Source organism: Aethalodelphis obliquidens, unplaced genomic scaffold (assembly GCF_003676395.1).
Source record: "Aethalodelphis obliquidens isolate GAN/ISIS:26980383/991018 unplaced genomic scaffold, ASM367639v1 scaffold33, whole genome shotgun sequence".
Lineage (NCBI taxonomy): Eukaryota > Metazoa > Chordata > Mammalia > Artiodactyla > Delphinidae > Aethalodelphis > Aethalodelphis obliquidens.
Genome location: NW_020837977.1, coordinates 10439090 through 10465228, shown reverse-complemented (window position 1 = coordinate 10465228; position 26139 = coordinate 10439090). Strand labels below are relative to the sequence as shown.

The following is a 26139-nucleotide window of genomic DNA, read 5'->3' as shown; positions in this document are numbered from 1 at the left end:
TCTGCTTAACCTTGTTGCAGGAGAACTTGCTTCAGCATTTGTGTTCACATAGCTAGAGATGTATGAAAGGACGTGGAGATAATCCAGCATTTTCTGGTAGCAACCCAAATCTGCCTTGACAGTCAGTGGGCCGAAGTACGAGGGCCAAGTTCATTTTCTTGGCAGGATTTTCTTTCTCAATGTTATTAGTCACTTAGAAGCATCTGAGCATAATAAGAGTTTTAGGTTTAGTACAGGAGCTGCATTTGAAAAGAGAAATTAACATAAAGGAGAGGAGTAAGGTAAGAGGAATGTTGGTGACCTACTTGAGAATGTAGTAGAAAACAGAAGACATTTGTTTATAGTGAGATTTTTTACTTCCAGGCAGTTTTGCAGCATGCTGCGTCTTTTCAAATTCAGCATCAATCTTAAAGTGAGTGTTTTATCTGCTACTTATTTAGATATTTTAAATCTGCTATCATTCTTCTGTATCTTCTGTTTTTTTAATTTTTTTTTACTACATCTATCAGAAATATAAAAATGTAGAGTCTTCAAAAAATATAAGGGATGCCGTTTAAGAGTAATAAAATTGAGAATTCATTTTTGCTATTTTTTTTGGCTCATTTGGAGGTTTGATTGATATGGAATGTATTTGGACTGTCCAGGAGTCCAACATGAGTAAATACTACTATAGAAAGTCTGGAACTGGGGAACCACCATGGGACCCAGGGAGGGAGAGAAAAGTTGAAATAGATTAAACTTGAGAATGAGGTGTTCATGGGTCAATTCAGAAGCAGGAGTTAGTAGTCAAAGCCGGTCCTTTGTTGTCCTGGGTGATTTCACTGTCTTTTGGAACTTAGTCTCATATTTTCTTTTTTTCCTCTGCTCCTGTAGACTTTCACTTCTATTCCTTTTCTTGTACCCAGCACTCAATAGGCATCACCTCAAGTTGGTCGCCCTCACAACAGTTTCACCTCCAAAATCTTAAGCCTCAGTGAGTTCCTTCTAAATCACACCATCTTTTCATTGTTGTCAGCTGACCCATATATCTGCAGACAAGTAAGACTCACATAAATGATGGGCAAGACAGGCGTGTTACTTTGTGTTTTGAGGGTTAGACAAGATAATCCATGCAAAGCCCTGAATATTGTAACTGGTACATAATTAGTGCACAATAAAAGTATGCTAGTGGTGGGATTTTATTGTTATTGCCACCTTGCAGCAGAATAGCAGATTAACTTACTTGGTTGTCTAAGTGAACTCCCTGGTTTTACAGATTGGATTTTTTTTTCTTTTGGCCGTGCCGCTTGGCATGCGAGCTCTTACTTCCCCGACCAGGGATCAAACCCGGGCCCCCTGCATTGGAAGCCTGGAGTCCTAACCACTGGACTGCCAGGGAATTCCCAAAACTTTTGCCTTTTTTTTTTTAAACAAATTGGATTTCTGTGTATTTATAGGTTCACAAATCAGAACACAGATCAGCACATTTATTTACACCTTCTTCCAGTTAATGGGCCCAATGAATATTGGGCTGGGAATAAAATGAGGTAATGAATGTTAAAAAAAATCATATAAAAGCACTCAATGTTTATTTGCTCTGTTTGTTGGAATGGAGTTCAGAGGTTTTGATGTGTAGTGGTTCTCAATACTGGCTGCATAATTAAATCACCAGGAGCTTTAAAAAATAAAATATCCACGCTCAGGCCCCATCCTCCAAGGCCCCAGCCTCCTCGCAAAAACACTTACGGAATGTATAAAGAATATAAGGTGTCATCCAAGGCTTACTAAATCCGAATTTCATATATTCGATTTTTTTGTTCATTTGTTTTTTAAAACCTCTTCAGAAGCTTCTTATGTAGCCGAGTTTGAGGACTTCATTTACAGATTGTGTTTTAGTATTTTGCTGAAGAAAGTTTACAGTAGTAACATAATTATCTATTGGCAAATTATGAAAGTAATCACTAAAACACCTTTGGGGTCATTTTTATAAATTTCAAATTTTATGAGTTAAAGAAAAACATGGAACTTAAGTGTGGCTTATTGGGATAATAAATACTACACTTAGAAAAATCTAAGGCAAAAAAAAAGTGCTCTTGCATACCATCAGATAAGGGGAGGGTGGGCCCTGTGCTACAGTAGTTTGAATCCCTGCTCAGTAACTGGCAGAACTCTGGGAAATTTAACCTGGATTACCTTTTTTTCCTGTGGAAACCCTGCCCCAGGCTATTTTCTTAGATTGCTAGGAGTGATTGTTGGAATTGGTGGTGGAGGGAATGTTCTGTAACCAAACAAGTAATGAATAAGATTCTCACTGAAGTCCACACACTGTGACTAAAGGTGGAAGTAAAACAGCTGCCTGCCACCTGGCAGCCCATCTTTATTCAGCAAATCAACTTGAAATCCATGCATTATGTTAGGTGCTGTTGGTCAGTGGTGAACCAAACAGACACGATCTCTACCCTCACTGGGATATGGTTCAGTTGGAGAGATATTAAGCAAGAAAATATGCTAATAAGCATAAAACTATAATTTGTACTAAGTGCAGTGAAGGAAAAATTGGTATAGCATGGGGAGACTAACAGTGGTGGTCTGGGAAGGCATCCCTGGAGGAATGACAAATAAGGATTAAAAAGAGCCAGCCCCTCAGTGAGTTAGGGAGAGGGATGGATGTGAGGCAGTGTTGGCAGAGAGAACAATAAGTGCAGAGGTCCTGAGGCAAGACAGAAGTTACTGTTGAGCTAAGACAAGGCCCCTCTGTCGGGAGCTAGTGGGGTAGTGTGGTATCATGGTCTTTGATGTCTGAGCCATCTGTGGATAAGTACCTGGATTCATACTAAAATTCATTGTTAAACTTCATATTTTTCCCAGTTACTGTCTGATAATCTGGACTATGCTAGCATGTGATGTCATACATGTGATGTCATACCATTTCTTGATATTTTTAGCTATAAAATGGCCCTTAAGGGTAACTGAATCCAGATATATATGCATTATGTTTTATAAATTTGGTAACATGGCATAGGAATTTGAAGCCCAACTCAGTAAATAACTGTTTGTGATGTTTTATTCATTCTCAGTAATTGACTTCTTACAGACTTGCTTTTCCATGGAGATACTGTTACTTACCTTCCTAGGTTATTTTGAGAGATACACACACACATTTCCTTCCCTCTTGTCTCTCTGGTCCTTTTTCTTCTCCCTATTCTCCCCTCACCTTCCTTCCCTCCCCCATTCTAGGTGTGTCATGAATAGGAAGGGTTAATAGATGCTCAGTTTTTTTTAAAGTGACCACATTACTCAGCAATATTAGTGCCTGTCTCAGCTAGAATATTTAGTTTGGTGTTCTTTACTCAGGTATACCTCTTGGCCTATTGGTGTCACTGTATGTCACTATATTAAAATGCAGAAATTCTGCTTTTACTTTTTCTTACTATGACAGGAATTGGTAGAAAAAGAGGAATAATTAAATCTGTAATTAAAAATCTAGAAGTTATTTTACTGTGTTGCTTTTAAGAATACATGTTTTGCATTTGGCTGTAAACAAAAGGTGGTAAAATAGACTGAGTATATTTACTGTTACACCGTTTTCGGCAAGAAACTGAGAGAATCCTAGTTCCCGGTGCCAGTGTGTTTATTTTATGAAAAGTCACATGAGGACAAAGTGAGCTCTTCTAATATTTTATTCTAAGTATTTCAACTTTTGTACAAGCTTTATATTTTTCTTTTATGCGTTTTATTAAATAAATCAATTTCTTCAGTGTAGTTTTACATTATCAGAATATTTAAAATTACCTAAAATTCAGTAAAATTCTAGAAATATAATTGAATCTTGGATAATTTACATTGTTTCAAATGTTGATTTGAATTTCTTAAGATCAGTAAAAATACAATGCTCTTACTGAATTTTGCTCTGAATGAAATGCTTTTCTTTCTGAAAGGAATTTGGATACTGATAAATCAATAAGCACTAATTTTATTTTAAATTTTATAATGCCCTTGATTTTGAAAAAAAAATTTTCTGTCGTTTTTTTTTCCCCCCCCCCTACTAACAATAGCTGTGGTAGGACAGGACCTTGCTGGAACCTTCAGTAAGTTGACCTTTTCTTTTTCAAACTTCCCATCCATCATCCATGCATGTCAGTAGTGGTGTCTAAATCATACCTCCAAGAATTCCATGCCCTCAGTCCCCTTGCCTACACTGACCTCACCTAAACTAGTACTTTACTAGGTGAACTGTACTTTCTGTTTCATTCTTATGCTACTGAGTGCCCATTTCGGCAACAACTGAAGTGGCCTTTTAAAAAAAGATTAGATTTTTTTCAGTTTTATTTTGTTTTTTGTATGAGTTTCCCCAGGGACTTTGTTAGGCTTCTTTTTTGGTGGCATAAATCACTGTTAAAATGTAAGTACGTGACTTAAATACTAAAACTACTTTGTTTTGTGGCGCAGGATGTCAATTAGAAATGATACAGGTATTATCAATTCTGGAATTGGTTCCTGACAGTATCATTAACATTTTCATCTCATTGAGTACATGTTATAGACATGGTATTATTTCAGTGATTAAATATAATCAATGCTCAGTAAGATTACAGACTAAGTCCATGGAATAATTTTTTTTTTAAAGTTTGTGCAAAAAGGAACATTTCATGTTTAATATGCGAAGTGTTACAGATGTAAAATTGAGAAATATTGTATGATCTTTACATTATAAAATAAAATACTTTGAAAGGCTGTCACAGAGTGGGTTTAACTTATATTTTTGAGTATTCTTAGAAAAGTATTTTGCTTCCTTTTATGAACAAAAATATCTGGGAAGAAAACAGCAATTTTTGTAGCTTTTATGGGAAGGTAAGAAGTCTTAAGGTCAAAACTAGATTTTTATTTATCTTAAATATACCTTTCTTCCTACCAACTAGTAAGTGTATTGGAACAAAATTTTATTTTCTAAACAAAGAGTTAGGTAACCAAATTGATCTTCATGAACTAGCACCTTAAGGAAGGGACCATTCAGGTTTTACCTTTATGATCTGTCACTTGTACAAAATAGCCCATTAAATACTGTATTTTCTAGGAGCTTCCACAGAGCTTGGGGGACCTTCCTGTTCCCTAATCTCCATGTAACCCACTTAGAATCTCCATTTTATAATGTTACGGGAGTATTAATATACCATTCTGTTCTTAGTAATGGATAGCAACAGAATATTGCCAGATTCGCAGGCTCTTGAGACCAGATGTGGTGCCTAGTTCATTTATATTATTTAAGTTGTACAGGATACCAATTTACTGAAAACTATTTTTTATTGACTTATTTAGATAAATTTCTGAAACATATAAGGGAGAAGTAGAAAAATCTTCTTTTTGGTTTTTCTTTGATTATATCCCTTGACAATGTACTTGCTGAAGCTTATACTTTTTTTCTCTTCTGACCACAGTTACTCCACTGTGTGCCTTAAAACACTGGTTTTTTTTTTTTTTTTTTTTTTTTTTTTTTTTTTTTTGCGGTACGCGGGCCTCTCACTGTTGTGGCCTCTCCCCTTGCGGAGCACAGGCTCTGGACGTGCAGGCTCAGCGGCCATGGCTCACGGGCCCAGCCGCTCCGCGGCATGTGGGACCTTCCCGGACCGGGGCACGAACCCGTGTCCCCTGCATCAGCAGGCGGACTCTCAACCACTGCGCTACCAGGGGAGCCCAGAACGCTGGTATTTTGAAAGCTTTTTCATCTTAATTCCGTTATTAGTTTTTTTGTTTTTGTTTTTGCCCAGTATTAAGTCCTTAAATCTCTACTCTTCTAATATACTTGTTTTCTTTCTTTCCTATACCCCCGTCCTTCCCCAAAGCCAGAATTTAAGGCATTTTAAATACTTGATATTCTTAGTATCTTGTTAAAATGTCAGTTTTCTAGTACTACTCTATGAAGTTGATAATGTTAGGTAATTATGGTATCTGAATGCGTGCACATACCAGGAGCCAATATGTTTAGTTAAAATTTTATTCTTAATATTAAAGATATATTATTTAAAAATTAAAGATACATTATTTAAAAATTTTAACCATATTAGTATTATGTGTTTGTATGGTATATTTTACAGTTGAGGAACAAATATTATTTAAGTGTAGCTTCCAAAAGCTTCATCTAGCAATGATAATAGTAAGAAGGTTCAAACAAAGCATGGGTTACTGTAGAAGCTTTCTGATAAATACATGTAAATCTCTTTGGCCTCTTAAACGTTTTTCTTCAATTAAAAAGTCTGCATTTTCTTTTTTATTTAAACCTTACTTCAACTTGTAGGAAGTATTACATTAATCTGATAACTATTATTCATTGGCCATCTGGCTCTGAGGCATTATTCTTATAACAAAACAAATTTAATTCAATTAAGTTATTTTTCCATTTTTTGAAGGTCAGTTTCAGAACTTGCACGCTTTTTCTTTGTTATATTTATTTCAGAATATTCTGTTCCTTCATCTAGGTGTTTAAGGTTAGCTAGAGAATTCTGTTCTGCTATTTGTATTTTTGGTTCTTTAATATAGTTAATACTTTAATTTAAAAATCAAGAGCTCTAATGATATTTGAAAATGTATTTTCATTATTGTAACAGTGTATCTATATAATATCCATTTAAAAATATTCCCAGATTTAGCACAAATTGGTCACTATACTTTTTACTAAATCTCTTCAGAAAAGAACTGATTTATAATGTTTAAATTCTAAAAATTTTCTTAATGTTTTAGGATGAATAGAGGTTTTTTTTTTTTTAATGAGTCTCATTTGACCTGTAAAATAAAAATTGAATGAGTTAAATTATAATTCAGAGATTGCATGCACTATTAAACAACAGTATAACATAACTAAAGGTCTCTTTCATGGAGACCTTCAGTGGAAATGCTAGAAACTGTCCATGTGTTTGTAACACTAGAGCTGATGATTTTCCTTAGGTAAGAAAATGTTTTATTCTACCATTTTGGTGCTAGATGAAGAACTTTCCCTATTTGTAACTTACAGCTTACCAGCCCTACAACAGAATGGAGCCCCAGACAGCCAGGAGAGGATGCAGTGGTGTCTTTTGCTGATGTTGGATGGGTAGCCAAAGAAGAAGGAGAATGTTCAACAAGACGAAGGTTAGTCTGGATGGCTATCAGAGCTGAGATGCGGTATTTAGTATTTTAAGATGATACATGTACAGTATTTCCTTTTATTAGCCTAATTTGATCTCTAGTAACCCAGTTCTTTTTTTTTTTTCCTGAGTGGTCATCTTTTCTGTTCATTTTAAACACTCAGCTGGTATTTGTAAAGTTCTTAAGAGACCTGTAACTGTGTCCTAGTCCTTAAGAAATACAGAATTCCTTGCCCTCCGGAAGTTTACATTCTAAAATGAGAAATCAGAAAGACCTATCATAAATACGTTTAGATAAGTAAGTAATTCTAATGGTCTTATTGAGGCAGAGGAATCACCGTGGATCATATTAGGAAATTTGTATAGTCAAGATAGTTTTTTTTTTAATAGATCTTCATTGGAGTATAATTGCTTCACAATACTGTGTTATTAGTTTCTGTTGTACAGCAAAGTGAATCAGCCATATGCATACATACATCCCCATATCCCCTCCCTCTTGAGCCTCCCTCCCACCCTCCCTATCCCACCCCTCCAGGTCATCACAGAGCACCGAGCTGATCTCTCTGTGCTATGCGGCTGCTTCCCACTAGCTAACTATTTTACATTCGGTAGTATATATATGTTGATGCTACACTCACTTCACCCCAACTTCCCCTTTCCCACTCCGTGTCCTCAAGTCCATTCTCTACATCTACGTCTTTATTCCTGCCCTGCCACTAGGTTCATCAGTACCCTTTTTTTTTCTTAGATTCCATATATGTGTTAGCATACGGCATTTGTTTTTCCCTTTCTGACTTACTTCACTCTGTATGACAGACTCTAGGTCCATCCACCTCACTACAAATAACTCTGTTTCGTTTCTTTTTATGGCTGAGTAATATTCCATTGTATAAATGTGCCACATCTTCTTTATCCATTCATCTGTCGATGGACATTTAGTTTGGTTTCATGTCCTGGCTTCAGGATGAGTTTTGATTCAAAGGAGACAGTATGCAAGAGTTACAGAAGTGCTTTCATTTATTTGATAGAGCCTGAGTAAATTATTGACTACTCTTCAATCTAATAAACACCTATTCAGCTTATTCAACTCTTCTTATTAGGCATCAAGGATACATAGATAAAATAAGACACAGTCCCAGCTTTCCAGGAATACTTGGAAATACTTGCTAGAGGAGATTACAAAACTAAATAAGAGTGATACTGGAAAGACTACTAAGTGAATACAGAAGGCCACTGTGGGATGAGAGGTTCAGCAAGGCTTCTCAGGGGGGTGGATGATAGAGCTGAGTGCTGAGGGGCAGTAGGAGCCACTGAGCTAGGAAGGCTGTATTCCAGGTAAAATGAATGTGATTAAAGGTACTAATCAGGAGGGCACATGGCATGTTCAGGAAACTCCAAATGGCTCCATGAGGCTAGAGAGTGGCAGGGAAGGGTAAGCTGTAGGAGAAGAATATGGAAAGTAGGTCGAGATTTAAAGGTCATACATGTTAGGCTAAGAAGTTTACACTTTTTCCTGAAAGCACTGTAGAGCGGTGGAAGAAATTTAAGCATCATAGTAATAATATCAAATTTGTATTTTAGTTAAATTTCCTTGTAAACAGTGTAAAGAATAGAAGGGAGCCAAGTCAGGAAATAGGCTAAATAAGAGATGATAAGAGTGTGACTAAATTAAGAAACCGACAGAAGGCATGGAGAAAAAGGACAAAATCAAGGGATACTCAGAAGAATGTTAAACTTTTTTAAGAACCTTTTTGGGTATTGGGGTTGAGAAAGGAAGAGTCTAGGATAACCCCCAGGTTTTTGGCTAGGATATGAGAATGGTGGAACAATTAATAAGAATATAGGAAAACAGATTTCTTTCTGGAGGGTGGGAGTAAGAGGTAGTCCAATGTGGAATATGCTGTGTTTGAGCTTCCTGTGGGACGTTGACATTGCTCTAGAGACAGTTTATGTAGCTAGATATTGATAAAGAATGCTTGCACTTCAACATGTGGATAGAATGGCTGGTACCCAGAGTACTCAAGGAGCATATGTAAGACATGAAGAGCATTTGTATCCTGGATAAAGCTGGCATTTGGGAGTAAATCAGGAGAAAAAAAAGAAAGAGAAAGAAGGGACTCCCCTACCTGCCAGAAGTAGCTCAAGAGGCGGAAGGAGAACCATCAGAGAGTGTTGTCATGGAAGCAGAGGTAGGAGATCTTCAGGGAAGTAGAGTAAACTTCCATCAGTGTCAGATACTTAGAGGCTAGGTAAACCAAAAACCTAGCAAGTTTCCATTTTGTTTTGCACTTGAAAGATTATCATTGACTTTAGCTAGAGAGTAATTTCATTTGAGTGGTATTAGCTGAATAAAATAAGAATTAAGTAATCCAAGAGCAAAAAAGGAATTTGATTTGAATGACAAGTAGGAGTGAGGACATAGCAGTAGATGAACAGACCAGATTATTGCAGGATTAGCAGGTAAAGAGCCTTTTTTTTTTTTTTTAAGTCTTTATTAAATTTGTTGCAATACTGCTACTGTTTTATGTTTTGGTTTTTTGGCCGCAAGGCATGTGGGATCCTAGCTCCCTGACCAAGGATCGAACCCGCAACCCCTGCATTGGAAAAAAATATGGAATGCTTCACGAATTTGTGTGTCATCCTTGCGCAGGGGCCATGCTAATCTTCTCTGTATCGTTCCAATTTTAGTATATGAGCTGCTGAAGCGAGCACAGCCTTTATTTTTTTTCTTTCGATACGCGGGCCTCTCACTGTTGTGGCCTCTCCCGTTGCGGAGCACAGGCTCCGGACGCGCAGGCTTGGTGGCCGTGGGTCACGGACCTAGTCGCTTCGCGGCATGTGGGATCTTCCCGGACCGGGGTACAAACCCGTGTCCCCTGCATCTGCAGGCGGACTCTCAACCACTGCGCCATCAGGGAAGCCCTAGCCTTTCTTTTTTAAGATGTTTATTTTATTTTTTTGATTAAACTTCTTGAGATAATTGTAGATTCTTCACATGCAGTTACAAGAAAGAATACAGAAGCATTTCCTGTACCCTTTACCCAGTTTTCTCCAGTGGTAACATCCTGCAAAACATGGTACACTATCACACCTAGGATATTGACACTGGTTAAGTCAAGATGCAGAACATTTCCATACTACAGGAACCCCTCCTGTGGCCCTGTTATGGCCACACCCACTTCACTTCCATCTCTAACCCCTCCTTAATGGCAATCACTTATCTGTTCTCCATTTTCACAATTTTGTCATTTCAAGATAGTTATATAAATTGAATCATACAATATACAACCTTTTGGGACTGGCTTTTTTCACTAAGCATAATCTCTAGTGATTCATCCAGATTGCTGTGTGTATCAGCAGTTCCTTCCCTTTTAGTACTGAGTAGTATTCCTTGGTATGGATGGACCACATGTTTAACCATGTACCAGTTGATGGACATCTGGATTGATTCCAGTTCTTGGCTTTTATAGGTAAAGTTAATGTAAACGTGTACAGGATTTTGAGCCAGCATAAGTTTTCATTTCTCTGGAATAAATGCCCATGAGGGCAATTGTTGGTTTATATGAGTCATAAGGTAGTTGCATGTTTAGTTTTAAAAAACTGACACACTATTTTCCAGAATGGCTGCATTATTTTACATTCCCACCAGCAGTGTATGGCTAATCCAGCTTCTCTGCTTCCTCACCAGCATTTGATGATGTTACTTTTTTTTTTTTGGCCATTCTAATAGGTGTGTATTGTACATCTCATTTTAATTTGTGTTTCCTTATTGGCTAATAATGTTGAACATCGTTTCATATGTTTGCCATCTTCATATGCTTTTGAATAAAATGTCTCTTCACGTCTTTTGCCCATTTTCTAATTTGGTTTTCTTTTGCGAGTTCTTTATATATGCTAGGTATGAGTCATTTTTCAGAGGTGTGGGTTTGTAAACATTTTCTCCCAAATGTAGGGCAAATAGGACAAGTTAAATCTTATCTTTTCATCTATTTAACAGGGTCTTTCACAGAGCAAAAGTTTTATATTTTAATTCATTTGTTTTTCCCTTTTACGGATCATGCTTTTGGTGTCAGTGTAAGAACTCTGTGCCTATGTTAGATCCTTTGGATTTTTCTCCTGTTTTTGTTTTTTTCAAGTTTATAGTTTTATGTTTTACAATTAACTTTCTGATTGTTTGTCTGGTTTTGGTGTCAGAGTAATACTAGCTTCAAAAAATGAAGCTATCTATTTTCTGAAGAGATTGTATAGAACTGGTGTTAATTCTTTAAACATTTAGGAGAATTATCCAGTGAACCATCCGGACCTGTTGATTTCTTTTTGATGAGATTTATTTATTTGTCTGTCTGTCTATCTATCTATTTATACATACAGAAAGGCATTTTATTTTAAACATAGCAGTGTGTACCTGTCAATCCCAAACTCCCAGTCTATCCCTTCCTCCCACCCTTCACCACTGATAACTGTAAGTTCATTCTCTAAGTCTGTGAGTCTGTTTCTGTTTTATAAGTTCATTTTAGATTCCGCATATAAGCGATATCATATGATATTAAGTGAAGTAAGCCAGACAGAGAAAGACAAATATCATATCTGTCTCTGTCTGAGTTACTTCACTTAGTATGATAATCTCCAGGTCCATCCATGTTGCTGCAAATGGCATTATTTTATTCTTTTTATGGTTGAGTAATATTCCATTGTGCATATGTACCACATCTTCTTTATCCATTCATCTGTCGATGGACATTTAGGTTGCTTCCATGTCTTGGCTATTGTAAACAGTGCCTGCAGTGAACACTGGGGTGCGTGTATGTTTTTCTCTGGTTATATGCCCAGGAGTGGGATTGCTGGATCTTATGGTAGCTCTATTTTTAGTTTTTTTAAGGAACCTCCATACTGTTCTCTATACTGGCTGTACCAATTTACATTTCCACCAACAGTGTAGGAGGGTTCCCTTTTCTCCACACCCTCTCCAGCATTTATTGTTTGCAGATTTTTTGATTGAGGGCCATTCTCACTGGAGTGAGGTGATATCTTACTGTAGTTTTGATTTGCCTTTCTCTAATAATTAGTGATGTTGAGCATCTTTTCATGTGCTTCTTGGCCATCTGTATGTCTTCTTTGGAGAAATGTCTTCTTAGGTCTTCTGCCCATTTTTTGATTGGGTTGGGTGTTTTTTTGTATTTTGAGCTACATGAGCTGCTTGTATACTTTGGATACTACTCCCTTTCTGGTTGCTTCGTTTGCAAATATTTTCTCCCATTGTGTGGGTTGTCTTTTTGTTTTGTTTATGGTTTCCTTTGCTGTACAAACACTTTTGAGTTTAATTAGGTTCCATTTGTTTATTTCTGTTTTTATTTCTGTTACTCTGGGAGACTGATTGAAAAAGATATTGCTGTGCAATTTATGTCAAAGGGTGTTGTGCCTATGTTTTCCTCTAAGAGTTTTATAGTGTCTGGCTTTACATTTAGGCCTTTAATCCATTTTGAGTTTATTTTTGTGTAGGGTGTGAAAGAATGTTCTAATTTCATTTTTTTACATTTAACTATCTGGTTTTCCCAGTACCATTTATTGAAGAGACTTTTCTCCGTTGTATAGTCTTGCCTCCTTTGTCATAGATTAATTGGCCATAGGTGGAATTGAGTTTTGGCGTGTTTTTAAAATTATGAGTTCAAGTTCCTTAATAGTTATGTGACTGTCTTACGAATTTCATATTGGAAGAGATGTAGTAGTTTTGTATTTTTCAATTAATTGGTCCATTTCATCTAACTGGTTAGATTTATGTGTATAGAATTGTTTGTAGTATTTCCTTATTATGCTTTTGATAGCTACGTGGTCTATAATAATATATCCCGTTTCATTCCTGATGTTAGTAATTTATGCCTTCTCTTTTTTAAATATTTGTCAATTTTATTAATCTTTTCAAAGAACAAGCTTTCTCTTTCATTGATTTTTCTTTTTTTTCTTTTTTTGGTTTTCAATTTTATTGATTTCTGCTATTATTTTCTTCCTTCTGCTTACTTTTGAGTTTATTTTGCTCTTTTTCTAGGTTCTTTGGGTGAGAGTTGATATTATTAATTTGAGACTTTCTCTTTATTTTGAATTTTATTTTATTTATATTTTATACAGCAGGTTCTTATTAGTTATCCATTTTATACATATTAGTGTATATATGTCAATCCCAATCTCCCAATTCATCACACCACCACCCCAGTCTCTTATTGAAGAGACTTTCCTCCATTGTATATCCTTGCCTCCTTTGTCATAGATTAGTTGACCATAGGTGTGTGGGTTTATCTCTGGGCTTTCTATCCTGTGCCATTGATCTGTATTTCTGTTTTTGTGCCAGTACCATATTCTCTTGATTACTGTAGCTTTGTAGTATAGTCTGATGTCAGGGAGTCTGATTCCTCCAGCTCCCGTTTTTTTCCCTCAAGACCGCTTTGGCTATTCGGGGTCTTTTATGTCTCCATACACATTTTAAGATTTTTTGTTGTAGTTCTGTAAAAACATGCCATTGGTAATTTGATAGGGATTGCATTGAATCTGTAGATTGCTTTGGGTAGTATCGTCATTTTTGCAATGTTGATTCTTCCAATCCAAGAAAATGTTATATCTCTCTATCTGTATCATCTTTAATTTCTTTCATCAGTGTCTTATAGTTTTCTGCATACAGGTCTTTCGTCTCCCTAGGTAGGTTTATTCCTAGGCATTTTATTCTTTTTGTTGCAGCGGTAAATGGGAGTGTTTTCCCTTAATTTCTCTTTCAGGTTTTTCATCATTAGTGTATAGGAATGCAAGAGATTTCTGTGCATTAATTTTGTATCCTGCAACTTTACCACATTCATTCATTAGCTCTAGTAGTTTTCTGGTGGCATCGTTAGGATTCTCTATGTATAGTATCATGTCATCTGCAAACAGTGACAGTTTTACTTTTCTGATTTGGATTCCTTTTATTTCTTTTTCTTCTCTGATTGCTGTGGCTAGGACTTCCAAAACAATGTTGAATAATAGTGGTGAGAGTGGACATCCTTGTCTTATTCCTGATCTTAGAAGAAATGCTTTCAGTTTTTCACCATTGAGAATGATGTTTGCTGTTGTACATGGCCTTTATTATGTTGAGGTAGGTGCCCTCTATGCCCACTTTCTGGAGACTTTTTATCATAAATGGGTATTGAATTTTGTCAGAAGCTTTTTCTGCATTGAGATGGTCATATGGTTTTTATTCTTCAATTTGTTAATATGGTGTATCACATTGATTGATTTGCATGTATTGAAGAATCCTTGCATCCCTGGGATAAATCCCACTTGATCATGGTGTATGATCCTTTTAATGTGTTGTTGGATTCTGTTTGCTAGTATTTTGTTGAGGATTTTTGCATCTATATTCATCCGTGATATTGGTCTGTAATTTTCTTTTTTTGTAGTATCTTTGTCTGGTTTTGGTATCAGGGTGATGGTGGCCTCATAGAATGAGTTTGGGAGTATTCCTTCCTCTGCAATTTTTTGGAAGAGTTTGAGAAGGATGGGTGTTAGCTCTCTAAATGTTTGAGAGAATTCACCTGTGAAGCAATCTGGTCCTGGGCTTTTGTTTGTTGGAAGATTTTTAATCACAGTTTCAATTTCATTACTTGTGATTTGTCTGTTCATATTTTCTGTTTCTTCTTGGTTCAGTCTTGGAAGGTTATACCTTTCTAAGAATTTGTCCATTTCTTCCAGGTTGTCCATTTTATTGGCGTAGAGTTGCTTGTAGTAGTCTCTTAGGATGCTTTGTATTTCTGCTGTGTCTGTTGTAACTTCTCCTTTTTCATTCCTAATTTTATTGATTTGAGTCCTCTCCCTCCTTTTCTTGATGAGTCTGGCTAATGGTTTATCAATTTTGTTTATCTTCTCAAAGAACCAGCTTTTAGTTTTATTGATCTTTGCTATTGTTTTCTTTGTTTCTATTTCATTTATTTCTGCTCTCATCTTTATGATTTCTTTCCTTCTGCTAACTTTGGGTTTTGTTTGTTCTTCTTTCTTTATTTCCTTTACGTGTAAGGTTAGGTTGTTTGAGTTTTTTCTTGTTTCTTGAAGTAAGCTTGTATTGCTATAAACTTCCCTCTTAGAACTGCTTTTGCTGCGTCCCATAGGTTTTGGATTGTCGTGTTTTCATTATCATTTGTCTCTAGGTATTTTTTGATTTCCTCTTTGATTTCTTCAGTGATCTCTTGGTTTTTTAGTAACATATTGTTTACCCTCCATGTGTTTGTGTTTTTTTACATTTTTTCCCCTGTAATTGATTTCTAATCTCATAGCGTTGTGGTCAGAAAAGATGCTTGATATGATTTCAGTTTTCTTAAATTTACTGAGGCTTGATTTGTGACGCAAGATGTGATCTATCCTGGGGAATATTCCATGCGCACTTGAGGAGAAAGTGTAATCTGCTGTTTTTGGATGGAATGTCCTATAAATATCAATTAAATCTATCTGGTCTATTGTGTCATTTAAAGCTTGTGTTTGCTTATTAATTTTCTGTTTGGATCATGTGTCCATTGGTGTAAGTGAGGTGTTAAAGTCCCCCACTTTTATGGTGTTACTGTCCATTTCCTCTTTTATAGCTGTTGGCAGTTGCCTCATGTATTGAGGTGCTCCTATGTTGGGTGCATATATACTTATAATTGTTCTATCTTCTTCTTGGATTGATTCCTTAATCATTACGTAGTGTCCTTCCTTGTCTCTTGTAACATTCTTTATTTTAAAGTTTATTTTATCTGATACGAGTTTTGCTACTCCAGCTTTTGATTTCCATTTGCATGGCATATCTTTTTCCATCCCCTCACTTTCTGTCTATATCTCCGTAGGTCTGAAGTGTGTCTCTTGTAGACAGCATATATATGGGTCTTGTTTTTGTATCCATTCAGTGAGCCTGTGTCTTTTGGTTGAGCATTTAATCCAATCATGTTTAAGGTAATTATCGGTATGTATGTTCCTATTACCATTTTCTTAATTGTTTTGGGTTTGTTTTTGTAGGTCCTTTTCTCTTGTGTTCCACTTATAGAAGTTTCTTTAGCATTTGTTGTAGAGCTGGTTTGGTGGTGCTGAATTCTCTTAGCTTTTGCTTGTCTGTAAAGCTTTTGATTTCTCCCTCGAATCTGAATGAGATCCTTGCCAGGTAGAGTAATCTTGGTTGTAGTTTCTTCCCTTTCATCACTTTAAGTATATCATGCCACTCCCTTCTGGTTTGTAGTTTCTGCTGAGAAATCAGCTCTTAACCTTATGGGAGTTCCCTTGTATGTTATTTGTCGTTTTTCCCTTGCTGCTTTCAATACTTTGTCTTTATATTTTTGCCAATTTGATTACTATGTGTCTCGGTGTGTTTCTCCTTGGGTTTCTCCTGTATGGGACTCTGCGCTTCCTGGACATGGATGGCTATTTTCTTTCCCATGTTAGGGAAGTTTTCAACTATAACCTCTTCAAATATTTCTCGGGTCACTTCTCTATCCCTTCTCCTTCTGGGACCCCTATAATGCGAATGTTGTTGCGTTTAATGTTGTCCCAGAGGTCTCTAAGGCTGTCTTCATTTCTTTTCATTCTTTTTTCTTTATTCTGTCCCACAGCAGTGAATTCCACCATTGTCTTCCAGGTCGCTTATCCGTTCTTCTGCCTCAGTTATTCTGCTGTTGATTCCTTCTAGTGTATTTTTCTTTTCAGTTATTGTATTGTTCATCTCTGTTTGTTTGTTCTTTGATTCTTCTAGGTCTTTGTTAAACATTTCTTGCATCTTCTCGATCTTTGCCTCCATTCTTTTCCCGAGGTCCTGGATCATCTTCACTATCATTATTCTGAATTCTTTTTCTGGAAGGTTGCCTATCTCCACTTCATTTAGCTGTTTTTCCGGGGTTTTATATTGTTCCCTCATCTGGTACATAGCCCTCTGCCTTTTCATCTTGTCTATCGTTCTGTGAATGTGGTTTTTGTTCCACAGGCTGCAGGATTGTAGTTCTTCTTGCTTCTGCTGTCTGCCCTCTGGAGGATGAGGCTATCTAAGAGGCTTGTGCAAGTTTTCTGTAGAGCTGGCTGTTGCTCTGGTGGGCAGAGCTCAGTAAAAGTTTAATCCGCTTGTCTGCTGATGGGGTGGGGCTGGGTTCCCTCCCTGTTGGTTGTTTGGCCTGAGGCAATTCAACACTGGAGTCTACCCGGGCTCTTTGGTGGGGCCAGTGGCAGACTCTGGGAGGGCTCAAGCCAAGGAGTACTTCCCAGAACTTCCGCTGCCAGTGTCCTTGTTCTCATGGCGAGACACAGCCACCCCCAACCTCTTCAGGAGACCCTCCAACAGTAGCAGGTAGGTCTGGTTCAGTCTCCCCTGGGGTCACTGCTCCTTCCCCTGGGTCCTGATGCGCACAGGTCCTGATGCGCACACTACTTGGTGTGTGCTCCCTGAGTGGAGCCTGTTTCCCCCAGTCCTGTTGAAGTCCTGTAATCAAATCCTGCTAGCCTTCAAAGTCTGATTCTCTAGGAATTCCTTCTTCCGTTGCCGGACCCCCAGGTTGGGAAGCCTGATGTGGGGCTCAGAACCTTCACTACAGTGGGTGGACATCCGTGGTATAAGTGTTCTCCAGTTTGTGAGTCACCCACCCAGCAGTTATGGGATTTGATTTTATTGTGATTGTGCCCCACCCCCTCCCCTCTCATTGTGGCTTCTCCTTTGTCTTTGGATGTGGGGTATCTTTTCTGGTGAGTTCCAGAGTCTTCCTGTCGACAATCTTCCTGTCTATGATTGTTCAGCAGTTAGTTGTGATTCCGGTGCTCTTGGAAGTGGGAGTGAGAGCGTGTCCTTCTACTCCACCTTCCTGAACCAAATCCTCTTTTTCTGATGTAAGCATTTAGTGCTGTAAATTTCCTTCTCAACATTGCTTTTAGCTGCATCCCACAAGTTTTGATATATTTATTTTAATTCAGTTCATTGTATTTTTAAATTTCCCTTGAGAAAACTTCTTTTAACTGTTGAAGTTAGAAGTTTGTTGTTTGGTTTAAAAATATTTGGAAATTTTGCTATTATTTTTTGGTTATTGAGTTCTAGTTTGATTCTTTTGTGGTCAGAGGACATAAACTGTACAGTTGATCCTTGAATAACACAGGTTTGGACTGTGTGTTCCCACTTATATGCAGATTTTTTTCTGTAGTAAGTACTATAGTCCTACACAATTTGAGGTTGGTTGAATCTGCAGGTGCAGAACTGTGGATACTGAGGAACTGTAGATATAGAGGGCGGACTATAATTTATATGCAGATTTTGGACCACGGGGAGGGTTGGAGCCCCTAACCCCTGTGTTGTTGTTGAAGGGTGTATTTCCATTTTTTAAAAAAAATTTTTTGAGGTTTTTTTTGGTTTTTTTTTTTGCGGTACGCGGGCCTCACTGTTGTGGCCTCTCCCGTTGTGGAGCACAGGCTCCGGACACGCAGGCTCAGTGGCCATGGCTCACAGGCCCAGCTGCTCCACGGCATGTGGGATCTTCCCGGACCGGGGCACGAACCTGTGTCCCCTGCATCGGCAGGCGGACTCTCAACCACTGTGCCACCAGGGAAGCCTTGTTGAGGTTTTTTTAATGGCCCAAGGATATGGGCCATTTTGGTTTATGTTCTATGGGTATTAGAAAAGAATGTGTACTCTTGTTGTTAGTGGAATGTCCTATAAATGTTAAATAGAAGTTGTTGGTTGATGGTGTTGCTAAATTCTTCTGTATCATTCTTGATTTTCTATTCTAACAGTTGTTGAAAAGGGGGTGTTGAAGTCTCCCACTGTATTTGTGGATTTGTGTATTTTTCCTTTCTTTTCTGTCAGCTCTTTTCATTTTATGGAGGTCTCTTGTTTGGTGCATACATATTTAGGCTTGCTGTGTCTTTTATCTTTTTACTGTAATATAATGTCCCTTTCTGTCCCTGATAATTTTGTTTGCTCTTAAGTCTACTTTATTTAATATTAATGTAGTCAGAACTGTTTGGTTGTTTTTTGGTTAATGTTTGCATAATATATCTTTTTCTATTCTTTTACTTTCATCCTGCTGTTGGTATTTGCCTTATATTTTGAGATGCTTTTTTGTTGGATCCATATATATTTACAATTGTTATATCTTCTTGGATTGATCCCTTGATTATTATGTAGTGTCCTTCTTTGTCTCTTGTGACAGACTTTATGTTAAAGTCTATTTTGTCTAATAAGAGTATTTCTATTGCAGCTTTCTTTTGATTTCCATTTGCGTGGAATATCTTTTTCTGTCCCCTCACTTTTAGTCCATATGTGTCCCTAGGTCTGAAGTGCGTCTCTTGTAGACAGTATATTATACGGGGCTTGTTTTTGTATCCATTCAGCCAGTCTGTGTCTTTTGGTTGGAGCATTTAATCCATTTACATTTAAGGTAATTACTGATACATATGTTCTTATTGTCATTTTGTTAATTGTTTTGGATTTGGTTTTGTAGGTCTTTTTTCTTCACTTCTATTTTTTTGTTTTCTTGTGATTTGATGACTATCTTCAGTGTTATGTTTGGATTCCTCTTTCTTTTTTGTGTGTATATCTATTGTAGATTTTTGGTTTGTGGTTACTATGAGGGTTTGGTATAGCAAAACCTCATAGTATGTGTATACAAGACTGTTTTAAGTTCCTGCTCTCTTATTTCAAATGCATTACCAATATCCTGCATTTGTACTCTCCTCAAGATTACTAGCTTTGATATCAGATTTGTGTGTGGATGATTTCCTACCTTTATTGTATTTTTGTCTTTACTGGTGAGCTTTCCCATTCGTAATTTTCTTGTTTGTAGTTGTGGCTTTTTCTTTTCCACCTAGGGAAGTTCCTTTAGCATTTGTTGTAAAAGTGGTTTGGTGGTGCTGAATTCTGTTAGCTTTTGCTTGTCTGTAAAGCTTTTGATTTCTCTGTCGAATCTGAACAGGATCCTTGCTGGGTAGAGTATTCTTGGTTGTAGGTTTTTCCCTTTCATCACTTTAAATATATTGTGCCACTTCCTTCTGGCCTGCAGTGTTTCTGCTGAAAAATCAGCTGATAACCTTATGGGGATTCCCTTGTATGTTATTTGTTGCCTTTCCCTTGTTGCTTTTAATATTAATATTTTCTCTGTGTCTTCAATTTTTGTCAGTTTGAATAATTTGTGTCTTGGTGTGTTCCTCCTTGGGTTTATCCTGTATGGGACTCCCAGTGCTTCCTGGACTTGGGTGACTGTTTCCTGTTCCACATTAGGGAAGTTTTCAGCTTTATCTCTTCAAATATTTTCTTAGGCCGTTTCTCTCTCTCTTCTTCTGGGACCTCTATAATGTGAATGTTGGTGTGTTTCATGTTGTCCCAGAGGTCTCTTAAACTGTCCTCATTTCTTTTCATTCTTTTTTCTTTATTCTGCTCTGCAGCAGTGATTTCTACCATTCTGTCTTCCAGCTCACTTATATGTTCTTCTCCCTCATTTATTCTGCTATTGATTTCTTCTAGTGTATTTGTGATTTCAGTTATTGTTCAATTGTTTGTTTGTTCTTTACATCTTCTAGCTCTTTGTTAAGCATTTCTTGTATCTTCTGAGTCCGTGCCTCCATTCTTTTTCCGAGATCTTGGATCATCTTTACTATCATTACTCTGAATTCTTTTCCAGGTAGATTGCCTATCTGCACTTACCTTAGTTGTTCTTCTGGGGTTTTATCTTGTTCCTTTGTCTGGAACATATTCCTCTGCTGTCTCATTTTGTCAGTCTTTCTGTGTTTGCAGTCTCTGTTCTACAGGCTGCAGGATAGTAGTTCCTCTTGCATCTGGTGTCTGCCCCCTGGTGGGTGAGGCTGGTCTAGAGGCTTGTGCAGGCTTCCTGGCTGGAAGGACTGGTGCCTGCCCACTGGTGGGTTTGTCCCTCTCGTGGGCAGGGCCATGTCAAGGGGCGTGTTTAGATGTGGCTGTGGGCTCAGAAAGACTTAGGCAGCCTGTCTGCTGATGCGTGTGGTGTGTTTTCACCCTGTTGGTCATTTGGTGTGAGGTGTCCCAGCACTGAAGCCTACAGGCTGTTGGATGGCCCAGGACTTGGTGTCAAAATGGCAGCCTCCAGGAGAGCTCACGCTAATGAGTACTCCCTGGTACCTCTGTCACCAGTGTCCTCGTCCCCACAGTGACCTACAGCCCTCCTCACCTCCCCAGGAGACCCTCTAAGACCAGCAGGTAGGTCTGGCCCAGGCTCCTCTGAAGTCACTGCTTTTTCCTTGGTTCTAGTGCACACAAGACCTTGTGTGTGCCCTCCAAGAGTAGGAGGCCGTCTTGTCTCCTCGCCTGTCTGGGGCCCACAGCGTGGTCGCAGTCACTGTCGTGCTGTAATGTGGCCTCGTTGTTTGGCCACAGACTGGCCTGCCTTCGACGCCCATCAGGCTGGAACGAAGCCCTGCCATTATTTTTTTAAAGTACTTTTTCAGCCTTGCCGTTTTACTCCTCTCCTTCTGGGACCCTGATGCCACAATTATTAGATTTTCTGTTGTAGCCACACAGGTCACCGAGACTCTGCTCATGTTTTCCCCTAGTTGGTTCATTTTTTGTTTTCCAGATTGGATAATTTCTGTTGTTCTGTCTCTGAGTTCACTGATTCTTCCCTCTGTCTTCTCCATTCTGCTTTTGTTCCTATCCGTTGTGTTATTTCAGTTATTTTCCTTTTTGGTTCTAAAAGTTTTATTTGGTTCCCCACCCCCCCCCCCTTTTTTTTTTTTTTTTGCTGAGACTATTATTTTCATTTGTTTCAAGAGTGCTGCTAAATGCTCATTGAAGCCTTTTTATTGTAGCTGCTTTAAAATCTGTCAGATAATTCAAACATCTCTTGTCATCTCAGAGTTGGCATCTACTGATTGTCGTTTTCCATTCAGTTTGTGTTCTTTTTGGGTCTTGGCATGAAGAGTGATTTTACTGAAATCTAGATATTTTGAGTATCTGAGACTTTGGATCTTGTTTCAGCTTTTTCTTTTAGCTGGCTTTCACTAACAGCAAGGGAGGAGTGTGTGCCATCTTGTTACTACCAGGTGTGAGCAGAGTCCAGGTTTCCCACTCGGCCTCCAGTCACCCCCAGGGCAGTGCTCCATTTTACTGCTGGGCATATTACTGCTAGGTGGTGGTGGGTGCCCCAACTCCCCACGAGGCCTCCTGGGGCACCATCCTAGCAGATAGGGGAGGCTGCTTCATTGATGCTGGATGGGGTGTAATTCTGCCCCCACACCCCACCCCAGATTGTCTCCACTGTCTTAAAGGGAGGTGAGTAAGTCCCTGCTTTCTCTGACACCATCTTGTAGGGTTTGAGGCATCTCATTACAGCCTAGAAAGGAGGGAAGTTAGCCTTGGTGGAGGTGGGGCCGCAGCATTTTCTGTGATGTCAGCTGGAGTAGAGCAGTTATTTTATATGTTATCTATTGTGGGAGGCTGCCCCTTTCTTGGTCCTTTGGCTAAGAGAGCAGGCTTTTGTTGAGACTCTTTCCCCTGCATCCATTGGCATTTCTGGGTTACCTGTTACTCCAGCGCCCAGTCTGGGATATATGAGGTAAAAGGAAACTCAAGGAACTCACTCCTAGGCTGAGGTTTTTTTTTTTTTTTTCTCTTTTTCTTTTGGATCCCAAGGTCCAACTCAGTCTGCCTTCTCTCTGCCTGTTTTATTTTTTTTTGGACTTCTTTTTCTTGGTTTTTTTTTTTAACTTTATTTTTCTGCTGTATTGTCTTTCTTTAAAAAATTAATTATTTTTTGGCTGCGTTGGGTCTTCATTGCTGTGCGTGGGCTTTCTCTAGTTGCAGCAAGCAGGGGCTACTCTTTGTTGCAGTGTACGGGCTTCTCACTGCAGTGGCTTCTCTTGTTGTGGAGCATGGGCTCTAGGCATGCAGCCTCAGTAGTTGTGGCACACGGGCTTAGTTGCTCTGTGGCGTGTGGGATCTTCCCAGACCAGGGCACGAACCCATGTCCCCTGCATTGGCAGGTGGATTCTTAATCACTGCACCAGCAGGGAAGCCCCTGCATTGGGTCTTTGTTGCTACATGCAGGCTTTCTCTAGTTGCAGCAAGTGGGGGCTACTCTTCGTTGCGGTGCATGGGCTGCTCATCGTGGTGGCTTCTCTTGTTGCAGAGCATGGGCTCTAGGTGTGTGAGCTTCAGTAGTTGTGGCACATGGGCCCTACAGCATGCAGGCTTCAGTAGTTGTGGCATGTGGGCTCGGTAGTTGTGGCTCACGGGCTCTAGAGCGCAGGCTCAGTAGTTGTGGTGCACGGGCTCAGTAGTTGTGGCATGTGGGCTTAGTTGCCCCGCAGCATGTGGGATCTTCCCAGACCAGGGATTGAACCCGTGTCCCCTGCATTGGCAGGCGGATTCTTAACCACCGCAGCACCGGGTAAGTCCGAAAGTCTTCTTACATTTGTTTTATATATGATGTCCAGAGATTATAGTTGTAGTTAGGAGGAAGAATAGTGAAAAGTTCATCTGCTCCATCTTCCTAGAAAAGTCTCTAAAGGGCTTTTAACACAAATGTCATGTTTGTACTTGATATGACATTATGGGGTAGCTATTATGGGGATTGTGATTATAGAGTAATTGAGTTGGCATAATGGATTTGGATGATGGATTTTGTCTATGATGTTGAAAGTAATTGGCTAAAGGATCTTTGAAAAGGTGCCTGGAAGCATTCTAGGTAAAGATAATCTGAACCTGAACAAAGTGAGAAGGAAACAGGAGACCCAGCTGGATTTGTGCAATGCTCTGGAGGAGGAAGTCGACAGACAGGTGGGAAGTGGTCCCAGAGTTCCAAGGTTAATGACACGGCCCATGTGACTAGAGAGATTGGGCAGACTTTTTATTTTGCTGTGTGGTGCTGTATCACCTTTTGCATCAGTTGTGATTAACTGTGGATGTGTATAATAAATCTAGATGGCTGGGAAAGGTACTCTGTGTTACGTTCCTGTGGCTGATATCCTGATAAACAGGCTGACACATCTGAGTCTCACCATCTTCCTAAGGACGGGAGCTTTGAGGAAGCTCTACTTGGTCAGTTTCACATACCAGATAAAGTGTGTTTTGTACAGATTGATGAGATAGCAGATTTACCATATCATGTATTTTAATCAATAGGACAAAATAGAAGGATGAGAGCTGATGGAATTTTACTTTGTCTTGACAATTATTTAATACTAGTACTCTTACCAGGCAGTTTGAGTCTTTTTTCATCTGTCATTTTGATATTAACTGCATTTCCATGGCAATATTTTATAGCTTAAATTTGTAACTTAACTCATAACTGTAACTTAAATCTTAAAAACATAATATGAAGTACTTTCAAGATTTATGTATTGCCATTTGAGTGTTTCCCTGCCTGTCACATTTATATTTATATGAAAGCCAAAGCTATTCAGTATATTTGTTTCTTATTTCCCCCTTGAAATTTGTTGATGGCATTTCTGTAACTGTTGGTTACAATGTTACGGTATTCTCTCTCTGGGAAAGTGGCATACACATGAGTCCTTAATTGGTTATTGTACAATTGATTTTTTTTTTCAAATACACTGAACTTCAGTTTTCTCATCTCTAAATTGGAAGCACCAATACCTACTTTGAGAGGAGAATTTTGAAAGATAACATGAGAAAACTTATAGCACAGTGCCATGCACAAGTAAGTCCTCATTTTGTTTTCTGTTCTGTACACGTTTTTATTTCCCTTTGAATTAACAGAATGGCCCCAGGATTGGAAAGAAATCTTCATTTTTATAAGAAGCATTGAGATCCTTTGAAAGAATCAGTATAACTGAGAGTCTTGTCTCAGATAATTAACTTGTTCTCTTTCATAATAGTAGCCTATGGAGAATGTGTAGTCTTTGGACATAGACACAGCATGACATTTGCACTATGTGTGATGAAATTAAAGACTATAATCTATGTGGCTTCTAGCAGACATCATAGGCATTGTCATCAAGTTTTGTGTTTAAAATAAATTTATTTTATTTATTTTTGGCCGTGTTGGGTCTTCGTTGCTGCACGCGGGCTTTCTCTAGTTGCGTCAAGTGGGGGCTGCTCTTCGTTCTGGTGTGCAGGCTTCTCACTGCAGTGGCTTCTCTTGTTGTGGAGCATGGGCTCTAGGCCCACGTGTTTCAGTAGTTGTGGCTCATGGCTCTAGAGTGCAGACTCAGTAGTTGTGGTGCACTGGCTTAGTTGCTCCACGGCATGTGAGATCTTCCCAGACCAGGGCTCAAACCCGTGTCCCCTGCATTGGCAGCTGGATTCTTAACCACTGTGCCACCAGGGAAGCCCCTGTCATCAAGTTTTTGATTGCTTTTGGAGTAGAATATTTTAAAAAAATTTTATTTTTTTAATTGATGTATAGTTGATTTACAATGTGTTAATTTCTGCTGTATAGCGAAGTGATTCAGTTATACATACATTCTTTTTTACATTCTTTTCCATTATGGTTTGTCCCAGGATATTGAATATAGTTCCCTGTGCTATACCGTAGGACCTTGTTGTTTATCCATTCTATATATACCATTTTGTATCTGCTAACCCCAAATTCCCACTCCATCCCTTCCTCACCCCCTCTCCCCCTTGGCAACCACAAGTCTGATCTCTTGTGAGTCTGTTTCTGTTTCATAGATAGTTCATTTGTGTCATATTTTAGATTCCATGTATAAGTGATGTCATATGGTATTTGTCTTTCTCTTTCTGACATCACTTAGTATGATAACCTCTAGGTCCACCCATTTTGCTGCAAATGGCATTATTTCATTCTTTTTTTATGGCTGAGTAGTATTCCATTGTATATATATACCACATCTTTTTTATCCATTCATCTGTTGATGGGCATTTAGGCTGTTTCTATGGCTTGACTATTGTGAATAGTGCTGCTATGAACATAGGGGTGCGTGTATCTTTTTGGATTAGAGTTTTCTCTGGATATATGCCCAGGAGTGGCATTGCTGGATCATGTGTCAGCTCTATTTTTAGTTTTTTAAGGAACCTCCATACTGTTTTATGTAGTGGCTGCACCAATTTACATTCCCACCAACAGTGTAGGAGGAT

General features: G+C 38.5%; 1 protein-coding gene and 1 non-coding gene across 3 annotated transcripts in view; one reads left to right on the top strand and one right to left on the bottom strand.

Moving 5' to 3' along the window:
• Positions 1–26139, top strand: part of MTFR1 (mitochondrial fission regulator 1) — a 67170-nt gene that overhangs the window by 22610 nt on the left and 18421 nt on the right. For both annotated transcript variants that reach the window (XM_027127999.1, XM_027128000.1), the window contains exon 4: positions 6986–7101. In XM_027127999.1, the coding sequence (XP_026983800.1) occupies positions 6986–7101 (116 nt within the window). The remainder of the gene's footprint in view (positions 1–6985; positions 7102–26139) is intronic.
• LOC113631592 (U6 spliceosomal RNA) lies at positions 9703–9809 on the bottom strand. Its single transcript, XR_003437453.1, has one exon. It is a non-coding gene; the product is annotated as a U6 spliceosomal RNA (small nuclear RNA).